The 14970-nt window shown below is 42.6% G+C and overlaps 2 protein-coding genes, 1 long non-coding RNA gene and 1 other non-coding gene across 4 annotated transcripts; 1 reads left to right on the top strand and 3 right to left on the bottom strand.

Moving 5' to 3' along the window:
• Positions 1 to 2606: 2606 nt before the first annotated feature.
• LOC115562574 (uncharacterized) lies at positions 2607 to 3376 on the bottom strand. Its single transcript, XR_016196682.1, has 2 exons — positions 2899 to 3376; positions 2607 to 2841 (listed from the first exon to the last, which is right to left on the bottom strand). It is a non-coding gene; the product is annotated as an uncharacterized LOC115562574 (long non-coding RNA).
• Positions 3377 to 6462: 3086 nt separating this feature from the next.
• yellow-g2 (L-dopachrome tautomerase yellow-g2) lies at positions 6463 to 8085 on the bottom strand. Its single transcript, XM_018100485.3, has 2 exons — positions 7149 to 8085; positions 6463 to 7091 (listed from the first exon to the last, which is right to left on the bottom strand). Exons 1-2 carry the CDS (start codon positions 8014 to 8016, stop codon positions 6796 to 6798), a joined length of 1164 nt encoding a protein of 387 aa, XP_017955974.1. The 5' UTR covers positions 8017 to 8085; the 3' UTR covers positions 6463 to 6795.
• A 3243-nt stretch (positions 8086 to 11328) lies between these two features.
• On the bottom strand, positions 11329 to 11400 carry TRNAC-GCA (transfer RNA cysteine (anticodon GCA)). The gene has a single exon. It is a non-coding gene; the product is annotated as a tRNA-Cys (tRNA).
• A 792-nt stretch (positions 11401 to 12192) lies between these two features.
• yellow-g (L-dopachrome tautomerase yellow-g) lies at positions 12193 to 14684 on the top strand. The gene is made up of 3 exons (XM_018100484.3): positions 12193 to 12749; positions 13756 to 13952; positions 14048 to 14684. Exons 1-3 carry the CDS (start codon positions 12300 to 12302, stop codon positions 14589 to 14591), a joined length of 1191 nt encoding a protein of 396 aa, XP_017955973.1. The 5' UTR covers positions 12193 to 12299; the 3' UTR covers positions 14592 to 14684.
• Positions 14685 to 14970: the final 286 nt, after the last annotated feature.

Here is a 14970-nt window from a genome sequence, read left to right on the forward strand (position 1 = left end):
GTGGCGCCTGTGGAGGGAGGGAAACTTTATGGGCTAAGTATAAGCAGGGGAAAACTTCGAGCGGTACTTAAGGCTGAGAGCCTTTACTACAGATGTGGGCATCTGAATGTATATGGGATAGCTCTACATGCATCCTTAAAGCTTACCTGCCCATCTACAAAAGGAAATCCGTGTTTAAATTATATTTATCCACTGGAGCAGTGACCGTTACACGGACTATATTCAATGGATTTTTTAAGCTCCTAATACTCGAGCGAAACAGCTTTGAGAACTTCGGCAAAAAGTTTTTGAGTTGCGCTTAACCAGAAACTCACCTAACCAAAAGCCAGAAAACTGAAGCGGTTTAAACGATTCGTGTTAAAGTCCGAATTCATCATTGCTCGATGGCACAAAAAAAATCACAAATATTTGATGTTCGCAGCCGATAAGACTTTTCAATAATATTTAAATATAATATAATATATAAATTTTATTTATTTTAAATTTTTCTCGATTTTTTTTCGACTATGCACGTCACAGAGAAGCGAAACACAAGCACAAAGCCAGACAGAGCGCTACTGAGATCCACTGAGGCCGACTCGTGACCGTTGCCGAGACACGTGCGTGCGGCGCCGCAATGGAAAGCCAACTGAAAAGCTGAAAAACGCTGGGACCAGCTGGTCGGGCCGCGCTGGCAGTCGACACGAAACAGTTTCCTGTGCGCCTGACGAAAGTGTTGCCAGCGCGGCGCGGTCGAGGCAGCGTCGGCGGCGGCGGCGGCAGCGCCCAATCAGCTGTTTCGGCTGTAAACACGGCCTGCGTTCCACAAGGCGCAACTGGTGTACTAAGGGCAGATGGCATCCACTCGGCATCCACAACAGCTGACCGACAGAGAAAAGAACTTGTTGACGCTGCAAAGCGCTCTCCCTCTCTCACTCTCTCACTCTCTTGCGCTCAACGGCTCTCAGCGCCTTGCAGCCCTTTTGCGTTTGCCTGTCTTTGCGCTGTGGAATGTAAGTAACTGTTGTTTTTATGAATGGAACGGCTCCACATTCTGCGCCGCTTATGCTTGTCTTTAGGCTTGCCAAAATCATGCTGCGATTTCGTTTTACTCGACTTATTTGTAGCAAAAACTTTTGGCTAGACTTGGCAGCAACAACTACAACAATGCCAAGCCATTAAAATTCCCATATGGACTTACACCGGACGAGTTCACGAGTGGCAAAGCAGTCTATAATAAATCATCGAATGATTTAATGCAAACACTTTTTGCACACAAAGTAGCAACAATAAGAACAACAGCAGCTGTTGCCGCTGCTGCAGCAACAATGAGCAGCGAAAAAATAAAATGAAAATGAAAATGAAAATAAAAATAAAGCATTTTAATACACTTGAAAATTCCATGTTGAAATAAATGTAAACCCTTTTTTTTTGGGCGCTCGTAAACCGTTTGGTTATCTGCGTGTTGTGCTCTCGGTTAGATTTATGTTTAGCCAGCAACACACCCACACACTCACATATGTTGATGCATTGGATTATAGTATTTGGCATTTATATGTGTGTCTGTGTCCATTTCAATTTGCATGATTTTTTGTTGTCCTGTTCGTTATTCGTCTCTTTTACCGTATGTTGATTAGCTGTTGCTTTTTTCGGGTGAGTTATGGCAATAGCTCTATGATTTATTCAGGCGAAATGATGTATGCGCTGCATGAGCTGTAAAAAAATATAAAATAAAATAAAGACAGAGATGTTTTGTTGGATTTTTAAGGGATTAAAAATTGAAAAGCTGCTTCGGTGACATGTCAACACCCCGAAGCATAAATGCAGTTTAAAAAATCTGCTATTTAAAATGATTGCCAAATCATTAGTGTGTTTTTTCTTTGCCAGATTTACAAAAAAAAAAGAAAATAAAATGTCCAAGTCAATCGAAAGGATTATCGCGTCGGGCTTCGTCGCCCAAATGGTTTCTGGTTTTTGCGGTTAAGCGAATAGTTGCCATGGCAGCTGCCGAGCCCTCTTTTGGCAGTGGGAAATGTGGCGGAGGGGCAAGTGGGGGGAATCGACTGCTCTATGGGTAAGGGACTATGGCGCTGTCAAGTCAGCATTTCCTGTTTACTCTGGCGGGCACTCTGGCTAAAGCACACAAACCCACGCAACCTAAAATACGCATACGCAGAGTAAGCCGCAGTAAAGTCGACATCGTCGTCGCCGTCGTCGTCGTTGTCGTATGGATGCCAGCGGATATAGTGCTTCGGCGAGGGTCTTGGTTGCGCTTTAATGCAAAGCAGCTGAATTTGATTTGGAATTGTGTGGCATCCAAATGGCTGGCACATTTTAGCCGGCGGCAACGCAAAATGGCTGTCAAATAACTTCCGGCTAACTATGTACTCCCTTTAATTCAATGGGGTTACGTGCTAAATTGAAGCACGAAAAATCAAGTTTTGTACACTATTCGCTCCCTGTTCTCTCCCTCCCTCTGCCAGCATTCTCTTCACTCGACACGTTTCGACTGTCACCGAGGGCTTTATCAACTGTCTCGTTGTCATTTTGCGTCGCAGATTTTATATTGTATTAGGTGGAGTCCCGAAACATTTGAATGCTCGGCGTAAATCGATGCAATTGAAAAATAATTGAACATTTGAAATGTTTATTGAACGTCAGTTCAGTCAAGTTCCGCAAATGTGTGCGGCTATGTGTGTGTGTGTGATTGTGTGTGAATGAGTGTTGGTATCCTCCCAGGGGCTGTTTTGTTGGCTGCCTTTGCATATCTAATGGGTCTCCACTGGCCTTGTCTCCGTGACTGCGTTAATAGCTGCGCCAGGCGATTCCCCACACACATTCCCCATGCGGAGCACGTCTGGCCTGTGTGATAAAAAGAATGTTATTGATTGGATTTTTAGCAGTTTCTGCTTTAACCACACTTAGGCTCATAATCGACATCCCGGCTCGAATTGTGGCCATGCCACAGATGCCTCATACACGCATTTGACGCTGACATGCCAGCTCTGCATTTTGGCACGAACTGTCGCCAAATTGATTTTTCCTCTTCGGCTAATTTCAACTTTTGCAGTTCTATTAATACGCTCGTAGTAAACACTCTGAGCTCTCTCTGGCTATGTTGATTGACATAACTAACGGAATTTGCATGTGTGTCTCCCAGGAGATTCAATCAATTTGGCATAATACTGAAAATGGAAAATAAATACATGCGGATTTAAATAAGCCAGCCGTTAGGAGCTTAATGGAAATTTTATGTGGTTTACCAGACAGCTTTGATGTTGGCTCAAAGCTGAAGCGACCGGCATTGAATACTCAACTCAATTCTGCTGGCGCGTCGCCCTGACAAGTTGACACATCTAACAAAGCGCTCAGTTCTCGAATGGCAGCAAAGAAACGCCGCACGAGCAAGCTGAGCGAGCTGAAAGCGGCTCAGCAAGTCCTCTGAAATGTTTTCACCTGCAGCAAACTGAACAAGTTTTTCACAGTTGTTTTACGTTTATTTAAGTTTGCCATATGTGTGCGAAATTACAAAAGTCAGCCACAAACAGACTGAGAAGGTTTGAGAGAGAGAGAGAGGGAGAGAGAGAGAGTAAGTGAATGAGTGTGGCAGGAAAAGTGCTTAAAAGTTGGCACTGTCTTTTGGCTTGTCTTTGTGCTCAAAGTACAGGAAAATAATATTTTTATGACGTTATATTTGTCGGAGCTTTTGCACCTCTTTTTTCTGGTTTTTATGCTGCATAACTGAACGGAAATGATGAAATTAAGACAAACTTACTAAGAGTAATTAAATAAAAATAAAACAAAAATAAAAATTGAGAAAAATTATGATAAATCTTTCACAAAATTTTGTAAAATACAAAAGAGAAATTTAATAAAATTATATGCACATCAAATGAACAAATATTAGCAATAATACAAATATATATGTATATCTATGCAAAAAAAAAGCCCTCTAGTCAATGTTTTCAGTCGCAAAAATCAACTCAGACTTGACAGAGCTCTGGCAGCTTGACATTCATTATAGAATATATGCTCACGACCTGAGCAAACTCACTTTTTTCACAAGATTATCTCAGGAACTTTAAGCATTTGCTCATATTTCAAAAACAAAGCACTTGGAGGCTTGCTTGTTATTAATTTTTCTTATTTTTGCACTGCTCGATTAGCTCGAGGGCCAAAAACTCTCTAAATATTGTTATGTCTGGCTACGTTCTGTTGATACAGTATTTTTTTCGTGTATTTTTTTATTTTTGTTTGCTTGTTTGAGTTGGCCCAAAAGCAAGAGCTTTGTAAATCATATTTATCGTTGGATTGTGCCGTCTGCTGATATTGTCAGCTGCTGCGAGTCCCAAGCAGCCAGCAACAATGAAAATGATTCCTCATCGGCCGATTCCTTTTTGGAAGGTATTTTTTTGGGGTTTTTCGGTTAGCACATGGGGGCACAGCCGAAAAAGCACAAAATTTATTATCGCTAATATATGCGCGTTCCCGGCGCTGACACATTTATGACACATATGTGACCTGTTTGTCGTTGCATTTGCCACAATTGTTTCATTTGGTTGCTGTTGTTGTTGTTGTTGTTGTTGTTGCCTATTTGGCGGCGCGAAGCCTTTGAGCTAGCCAGAATTTCAATTGTAATCGCACTGGCAAGCCCACACACACCCACACCCACATCCACACAATGGCACACACGCCCACGCCACACACTCAGACAGCATAATAAATTCTAAAAATACAGGCAAATGTCAAGCAATTTGTTGAATGATTTCATCAATTCATTTTAATTCTGCAGCCATAGTAACGGCCGGAGCAAAGTTCAAACGGGGAAGCAGCACTGCAGCCTGATTAATTGATTTATTATTGAGAGACGGAGTCAGGCGTTAGCGACACCAACGCAATCCCAGAGGCGTGCAATTTATCACGAAATTCACCAATTAGCAGGCGTTCAACTCGCAACGAGAATTCGCGAATCTCTGGCACAATTAAGTCGTCCTCCTCCTCCTCCTCCTCCTCCTCTGCCTTGTTGTCGTCGTCTCGTCGTCTCTGGCTAATGAATGCATCGCGGGCCGAGCAAGTTCGAGCCGGCTGTAATCGAGGCATGTATCAAGAGCCTTGACAATTTATTGTCATTGCAACTGTCAGCCCATTATGTGCAGCATTTCAGTTATGCTAATTAGCCAGAGATGCTTGCAGCTTCCAAGAGATTGCTCCACTTAAATGACTGACTTGCTGTAATTACATGTACGTATATACATATGTATGTATCTATGTGTGAAGGCCTTTCAGACTTTAAAGAGCGCTGAGTAGTTAACACACATTGCGCTGGAATAGTCAAAGAGGAATCATTTCAAAGGAACATTGAGTAGTTTTTGTGGTTAAGAGTGACAACTTTTATTTAGCATATATTTATCTACTATCTAGACTAAATAATTAACTCGGAGTAAACTTAATGATATACTCGGTATAAATAAATTAGAGACTTAACTCTTTCTAGTGAATCGCTTATCGGCTTTGGAGATGTTAAGTTAGTTATTTATGGAATTTACTTATTACTTACGTTTGACTAGCTCTCAGTGTGTAATACCTAGCATATGCTATCAGACAATTAGTATATAATATATAGTAATATAGTATTATAATACATTGTGTGTAATAAATAATAGTTATTATCTAGTATCTATGTTGCATAAATTAATAATATTTGTTATATTTATTATCGAGTAGTTATGTGAGATATTATTGGAGAATGTTTGGTACCAGTAAATAATAATATCTAGTATCTAGTATCTAGTATCTAGTATCTAGTATCTAGTATCTAGTATCTAGTATCTAGTATCTAGTATCTAGTATCTAGTATCTAGTATCTAGTATCTAGTATCTAGTATCTAGTATCTAGTATCTAGTATCTAGTATCTAGTATCTAGTATCTAGTATCTAGTATCTAGTATCTAGTATGTAGTATCTAGTATCTACAGTTTTACGATCTTTAATCTCATAATAATAATAATAAGTTAATATCAACAATAACTACTTACACAAGTATTTTCCGCTTTTTCGTTTGGGCCACAGTTAAATGACCTCAAAAAGAAGTACCTAGAGCAGCAATTTATGTGTGCCGCTGCTGGGTATCTGCAAATGGCATGACAACAAGTTGAATGCACTCATAATAAACCCCATCGGCAATTGAGTGCTAGAGTTGAATAAACTTCAATTGTGGGAGACCAACTAGCTAGCAGATAAGCAGCTAATGAGATATCCTTAACTCGCTGGCAATCGAGTTGAATGCACTCATTTACACAGTCAACCAATTATAGCAGCCCCAAAGATCCGGCGAAAATGGCGAAAAGGCATTCATATTTTACCACGAACCGAACGCCAGACTCAATAAAATCAAACAATTAGAAAATCAGGAAAGACAGAGACAGAGACAAAGGCAACGTCGGCCAGGCCTCGAGCCACTTTACTGGAATGCCACTTTGGATGTACGAGAGGAGCACTGTTTATTGCCTAACATAGTTAACAACAAGGACAACAAATGTAGTAACTTACTAAAGTTAGCTAGTTTATGTACAAAATGCGAGTCCGTTTGAAGAGTCTGAACTCTAAGCCCTGGACGATATTTCAGCTATTGCTGCGACTGCAATTCAAAGGCTTTGTGGCAAAGCCAGCGCAGTTGCAGCAACAGCAACTCTAAGTGTATGTGTGTGTGTGTGCTTGAGAGTGTATACTGGTCTGTGTATGTGTTAGTGTCTAGTGTGTCTTGTGTATGTGTGTGTGGGTTTGTGTGTGTGTGAGTGTGCTTATGCTCTTTTGTGCCTACCAACAGCCCTGCATATGGTTCAGCTGCTGTATGGCTCCGCATCCGATGCGATTTTGCATATAATCCGGAAAATTGCTCTGCAGCACCCGCATCGTATTCCGTTTGTAATCGGGCACCGCATGAGTCACCAGCTGGCAGGTTTGGCTGCGATAAACGGGTTTGAAGTTGGCCTCTGCAAACGTGGAGTTGGTGTCCCAGCGATAGACCTCTGCATCGCCCTCGTTGCGGAAGAATATGGCCGAGCCGTTGTCCGTGCCAATAATGACCATGCGACTCGGCTTTTTGCCCAGATCTGCAATGTTGGCTAGTTAAAAACTGCTTGCGGTGCAGTTTGGCTGGAATAACTCACCCAAAATGCGTCCGTCGGCCACACCGCTGCGCAAATACTCGGATTTCAGGGAGAACAGCTTGGCCGTACTCAGATAGGTGAAGTAGAGCTCGGTGGAGCCGCAGTCGCGACGTATCAGCGCTATGTAGAGCACATCGCGGGAGCGACAGCCGGCGGACACTGCCTTGGGCAGCACCACACGGAAGCCGCGATCCGCCTGCAGATTATAGACGATTATCGCACGGTTGGCCGCATCGCTGACGTAGATAAAGCAGCCGCCGTCGGGCGCATAGTCCACCACCAGATACTGCAGACGGGAGCTGCTCGAGGTGAGCCCCTCCAGCGAGACAGTTTTCAGCACTTTGCCCGTCTTCACGGACATGGCCACCACCTTGGGCGCGCACTTGCGCACCGGCGTCTCCAGGGTGTTGACTATGCCCGTGTCCAGCACCCAGAGCACCTCGTTCTGATCGACAACCAGGTCGACCACAGACTGCAGAGCCTTGCAGTTGCCCTCCTCCTGCAGGTCCCAGCAGGGATACGGCTTGAACGTGGTCGAGCAGGTGCCCGGCTGGACATTCGTCTTCACCAGCGTCGCAGGCACGCCCTTGCGATAGCGCGGCAGCGCCAAATAGATGGTATCGCCAATCAGCTGGGCCCGCGTCGCAATCACATTCTTGGCTATGTACTTGCCGGAGCTCTTGAACAGCGACTTGGTGCTGGCACAGGGGAACTCGAACTGTCCGCCCGTCCACTGTATGGGCTGTGTGTCGGCGTGCGCCCGATCCGGTGTCCACAGACCGTACTTGGTCTGCTGACCAACGGCGCCGTCGGCTGCCAAACAAATAGCCAGGAGCAGCCCCAGCCAGTGGGCTAGATAGGAACGCATCTTTAAACGTACGGGCTTCTGCAGCTGACAATTTATTGAACTGACTGAACTCTCAAGCTTACACAAAGTCGTGTTTTATATAAGCCATCGAAGTAACCAGAAATGCGCGACGTGCTGCAAGCCAATTTCTCAGATTGCAAACAACTTTTTGGTGGAAGAACCTTGAAGGCCTGACACCCAGACACAGAACAAAAAAACAAAAACTATTCAAAGCGCTGCAGCAGTTGCTGCTGCGTGCGTGTGTGTGTGTGTGTGCGTGTCGCACAGTTGGCAGCCAATTGCATTAAAAATAATTGAAATACTTCACGCGCAGAAGCCACAGCACAGCAAAAGCAGACAAAAGTATCTGCAAGAGATGGCATGCAGTTCACGCCGGGTTGAATGAATTGATTCTTTCTATGAATCACACACACACACAGACACACACCCACACTGACAGACAGAAGCCAACCAAGTGCGTCCTGATTGCCTGCCCACGCTGTAGGATAATTTTAGTTAATTTTCTAGATATTATTTGGCTTGGCAAATCACTTAAGTTGCGCCCGGCATGATAACTAATGCATGTATAATTTAAATTGCTGCGATAACTCAATCAACGCTCGGCTCAGTGAGTGGCAGCAAATATTATTAATAGAGTTAACTTATCATGTGATTGCCTTAACTACAGCAAATCTTTTAGCACACGACGACGCAGCTGCTCGATTTAACACACCAAAATAAATGGGAAAGAAGAAGAAGAAGACTAGATGTGGTTGGGGCAATAGCTTTCAGGCAGCACGACAGACAGACAACGCCCGAAGTGTTTGCAACAACGCGACATGTTTGGCATGCCAAAATGTCAGGAAATGCCCGCATATGTGTTTCCCAGCAAATCCTTCCCCCTATGCCAGCGTGATTTATCTCCCCGCTTTTCCACATAGACACAGAGAGATTCACACCAACACATTCCACCACTTTGAGCAGTATGGGCAAAAAATATTGATGACAAGCACTTCCGGGCCATCCTGCTGTCGTGCCGTACATAATTTATGCAAACATTAGCTTACAGCCCGGAGAGATAAGCGACAACAACTGCGACCGAGGCCGAGAACTGAGAGCTGACCGTGAGTGAGCGAGCCCAACTCTCGATTAGACACGGCAAGAATCTCAGCTCCGGGCTATTTGCGCTCCGCTTATTTGAACAGTTTTTATTGCCAGCCTAACGAGGCGTATACGTCATGTGCAGAGCCACTAGGCCAACGGCAGGTCGGCCGACGACAATCAGCCCTCACACTCCACAATTGTGTCCCATTTGATGTTTGTTTAAATAACTTCAATACAAACGCAACAAACGGCCAATTGAATACGCAAATAGCCCTAAATGTAATTTGATTTTTGTCTAACAATTTTGTTCCTGAGTCACTTTTTGTTTTTCGGATGGGCGCGAGCGAAAACAAAACGTATAAAAAGTCAAACAAATATTGACTGTGGTCACGTTTGGCTTTGCTGCTCTGCTAAATGGGTCGTGAAACTAGCTGGACTCAGCAAATTTCGCTTACATTTTTTGCTTTTTCTGTTCCAAAATTTCACATAAATTATAATAACATTTCGACTTGCTGGCAACTGATTTCATGATTGTATTAATGCTGCTTTAGCTAGGGTATAAATCTGGATGTGAGTATGGATGTGGAAGGGCATGGAGGCTATAAGATAAAAAATAGATATGTATTTAATGTAAGATGAATGACAAACTGCGTGCTTAAGAAAACATTATGACTCTCGTATAAACATATAGGGAGGAGCAATAGGAAAAAATATTATACCAGAATGTATATAGTTAATTCATTCACTAAAAATTATATACAGTCTAAATACGAAATATAATAAAATTAATAAATTGAATATTGAATTCAATTATAATTTAAAATTAACATTATATTCAAGGAATTGTCTAAATAAAATGAAAATAATATTAATAAAAAATTAATTAATTTCACAATATTTAACAGGTATAATAAAATATTATATTATTTTATGAACTTAAATACTATAAAAAATCCAAAAACAATTTTTTTTAAATAAGTATTAAATAAAATATATAAAATTATATTAATCAGATTAAAATATAATTTTTTTAATTTTAATATATTAATATTATCTAAAATTAAAATACAATTACATTTAAAAATGTATTTAATAAAAAAATAATACTACAATAAATTTAGTAATTGAAGGCTAAACAAATATAAAATATATATTATATTATATAAGACAAATGTCAGCGTACCAAAATTTCTGTCTCACTTACAAAAAAATATAAGAAAAAGACTTAGTTTTTGCTCACAATTTATTGCCTTTTATCTAGGGTATTCAAGCAGTTTGTTTCACAATGTTATAAACATTTTGAGTGTAATTTATGTGCCGTGCTTTCATGTTTGCTTTTGCTTTGGCTTTCGCTTTCGCTTTAGACTTCGATTTCTGTTCTGTTGCTGGCTTTATTCGAGCGGCAAAGTTGCTTTTGTGTTAACGTTTGCTTAAAGTTTTCATATATTTATCAAGCAAGCACAAACTCAATTTGTTGCCATCAATTAAGCATTTATAGAATGATTTTAATTGATTTTGCTTTACTTAAATATTGCACAATTCAAGAAATTTTCTGGTTTTGTTTTGTTGACTTGTCTGGAATTTTATATATATTTCTTTTTTGGCAAGCAAAACCCACAACACATTTGTTCTCACATTTATATATGAAATATTTTTATTTTTTGCCGTATTCATGTTTCGACGGCAGATCATATTTATATGACTTGCATTTTACAGTGCCAGAATCTGTGTTTAATTTTATTGATTTTATTTATGAAAGCGCATAAATATTTATCTGCGACTCGTGCGGCCCGAGCGATGATGGCACACAGACAAGCTGAGCGAACGAACGCCCCCACACGCCGACCTTTCGCTACAGCTGTGTATTATAGATAAATATAGCTTCAGATTACCATCAAAATATGGCAACTTATGACAGTTTGTTAAAATGAATTTCACACAAATTCAATCTGCATGTCATTTCGCATTGTGAAGGCCAAAGACCGCAATCCGCAATCCGCAATACCCATAAAAAGGGTCAGCTTACCCTTTAAACAGCTCAAATTCAGCCGGCATTTTAAAGTAACAGACTCTTGACCATAATTCACAGAGCTGGCTGGGTCTCTAAACAAAGGCCAGCACATTATGATAGAGGGAGAGAGAGAGAGAGATAAGCAGGCGGCGCAGCTTATGGTTGCTCAAGAGTTGTTTATGACCCAAAGTGCCTTAAAATAAAAAAATGTAATTTTCAGGGGGCACCCGGATTTGAACCGGGGACCTCTCGATCTGCAGTCGAATGCTCTACCCCTGAGCTATACCCCCATTTGAAAAAAACGAGATTCGAAGCTATTGTTATTAGCAAATTCAAAGATAAATTTTCTATTGCAATAGCAGCTCAAACACTGTTTGCTTATCAAACAGCAAAGTTATCAGCTTGTGTTTTTTGTTTTTTAATTTGAAGAGAAATGCTTTAACAATGTTAGTTATCTCGAAATTCAACAAACTCAACAGCGTGTTCTCGAGCTCACTCGAACCGAGCTTGTTTTCCAGCAAGAGACACAAAACAAACAAAAAGCAAACGTAAACGAAGAAAGAGTTCGATATGAAGAGCAGAGTTTTGGGCAAGTTTCTCAGCATTTTTTGAGGTCAGTAGAGGCGGTAGCCTTTGGCCTGAGCTGTGCTGGGTTTGTTTATGGAATTCCACGTTGTCTCTGAAATAGAATCAGCAGGGCAACAATTAATATTTGCTTCGCTGCAGATTGCACACGCGCTGTCAAACGTTTCTCGCTTCCGCAAAACGATTTTTGATGGCTAAGGGCGGCGGGTGATGGCTGCTGGCGGGGTGTGGGGGCGGTGCTAACATGGCAGCTCACTGCTTCCGTTGTGTCGCACAAAATGGCGAGAGACAGACGTGATGGCTGGCCAGTGCTGCTGCTGTATAAATATGTATGTGTGTAGGTGTGAGTGTGTACGTGTGAGTGTGCGTTAGCTGGTCAGACACATGTTTCCTCATGTCGAGCAGACGACCTTGCACCAGGGCAGACGCGTCTAAAACACACGCGCCAACTGTCACAATTGAAGCAGCAGCTCTCATATATAAATATAAATGCGCCAAGCGCCGCAATAATTTTCTATATTATCAAAAGCAGACGCTGACCAAACACAGTTGCAGTTGCACGGTGAGCAAAGGAAAAGAGTTCATTTAATATAGGCGAAAAAAAATGGCTGTGAAGCTGCCGTTGCTGCTGCTCCTCTCGCTGATAGCCGTCAGCTGTGGCGCCTACAGCTCCTCGCTGGATGAGCCGGCCAGCAGCTCGAGCGGCAATTCGATTGGCATCAGCAAGTGCAATAAGAATCCGCTGACCGAGCTCACCTTCCAGCTGAGCGGCAGCAATCTGCACTGGCCCTGCGACTCCACCAAGAACATCTACGTGCAATCGGGTCGCTATGTGCCCCGCAACGTGATTGTGACGCGTGCGCAGCTGCAGCGCGACTCGGCGTTTGTGGCACTGCCGCGCTACAAGCAGGGCGTGCCCTTCACACTGGGCAAGGTGAATCTGAAGAAGGGCGAGTGCTTGGCCAAAATAGCGCCGTATCCCTGCTGGGCCATACAGGAGGAGGGCAACTGCCAGGCGCTGCAATCCGTTGTGGACGTGGCCGTGGATCAAAATGTGAGTGGACTTTTGAATTTGACACGCCCTGCCGTTGAAATGGGCACGCATGCATACCTGTACAAACATAACAACACACACACACACACACACACACTTATACACACACGCACGTACACACTTGCATATGCATTAACAAGCCAATTTAGCTGGAAAAAGCAATTTGTTGCCTTTGCATCGAAAAACTTACTATGCAGCACTTGTTTTTGCTTTTGTTGATGCAGCTTCCAGTTGTAAATATATTTGCTGTACATATATATGTATATATACTCTATACGAATATTCATTATTCAGCTGCAATGGCTTTTTTAACCAAATAAATGCTGTGCCCAGGCGCTGTAAAATTCCACAGTCAACAGCAAAAATGACTGAAACCGTAGCTGAAGGCTTAACCATTCCAATGAACTTCAGAGAACAAGCTGATACTTGAAACAACTTCAATGTGATTGCAATTTCAATTAAGAACATTCGCCACATTTCTTATCGAAATGTGAGTTTTATACTTCATATATAGCTTCATAAGGTCTTAATTAACTGAAATGAAAAGAGAATATAGAATTTATTGTTTCAATACATTTTAGATCCCGAATTTATTTAGTTTTTAAATTTTGCAATATTTCCATGTTCATCTCCTAGCCTTGATCTCTAATTTGAAATTTACAAAATATTATTTCTGTTCAATTTCAATGCAAACATTTTGCGTTGTATTTCAGCAGAATTCATTGCAACAATAACAACAATAATTTATATATCTATAAATGTAGCTATTCATATGTATATGTATCTATACATTTATATATAGAATGGGCACGCGAATTTGATTATTTGCAGTTCAGCAATTGCAGCAAAATTAAATGATTTTTATTTATTTATTTTTTTATTTGTAATTTTGATTGCTCTTTATTATTTCTGCTGATGCGCATAAAAAACTGAAAATTCTCGACATGCCGCAAACGCAATTGAAAAATATTTTAAATAGCATGAAATAATATATACATTTTGATAGGGTCTGCTGTGGGCCTTGGACGTGGGCATTGTGAACACACTGGAGCAGCCCATACGCCGCTGCAACCCCAAAATCGTGGCCATAAACACGGCCAACAACAAGGTGGTGAAAAGCATTGACCTCAGCGATCTCGTGACCTCCGAGAGCCGTTTGCAGTTCATTGTCGTCGACTACTCCAAGGATAACAAGCCCTTTGTGTGAGTACCCAAGTGAGGTGCCTAGGCTCCATTGAAAATGTACAATCTGATATCTATATCTGCTCTCTCTCTCTCTCTCTCTCTCTCCCTTGCAGCTATGTGGCAGATGCTGGAGCTCGTAGCATTTTGGTCTATGATATTACGGGCAACAAATCGTATCGCATCGTCTTGCCTCGAGCCACAGCTCCGACCAACGATGTGCTCTACGTAGCGCTGACTGCCAAGCCCGACGGCACCTCGACGCTGTTCTTCAGCTATCTGAGCTCCTCGCGCCTCTATTCGATTAAGGGCGAGTACTTGAGGGTGGGTCAGGGCGCTGGCTCCATCATCGATGTGGGCCCGAAACCCTATGGCAAGCAGGCGGTGCTGCTGGGCGCCGATGGCGGCACCTCGCTCTTCTTCCGCTACAAGGGCGAGAACGACATCTATCTGTGGGACTCGGAGACCTGCTTCAAGGCCTCCAACTTGCAGGAGGTGCAGCGCGGCGGCGACTGTCGCCTCTCCACCCAAGTGCTGCCGGGCCACAAGCGTTTCATGTGGGCGCTCGAGAGCAATTTCCATGACTTCATCTCGGATCGCACTGGCTGCAATGGCGCCTCCATTGTGCTGCATCCCGTTGTGCGCGAATGCGACGACTAGTTCGAGTCTCTGTCTCATTTTATTAGCCATATAAGATTTGTTATCTTAATTTAATTTTTTTTTTGTACGAATAAAATGTTTTGTACAGCTCAACAGTTGCCCGCAACGCACGAAAATTTGCCCAAGTCGAAGACCTGACCCGGCCTGCAGCTGCGCAGCTCCATGTCAGCGCCCCTGGCCGGGCAGTGATAGAAGCGATTGCAATTGGTCAAGTCGCCGGCTAAGCCCACGCGCTGACATTTGCCCGAGTTGAGTCCCGTACTGTCCCCTCCAGCTGCGGGTGGCTTTCCGTGGCGGCACATGAGATAATGCGCATCAAAGTAGCTGCCCAGGGGACACGACCCCAGTTGTAGTTTTCCATTCAAGCAGTAGTTGTACA

Source organism: Drosophila navojoa, chromosome 4 (genome assembly GCF_054131105.1).
Source record: "Drosophila navojoa isolate 15081-1374.11 chromosome 4, UAZ_NAV_1.0, whole genome shotgun sequence".
Classification (NCBI taxonomy): domain Eukaryota; kingdom Metazoa; phylum Arthropoda; class Insecta; order Diptera; family Drosophilidae; genus Drosophila; species Drosophila navojoa.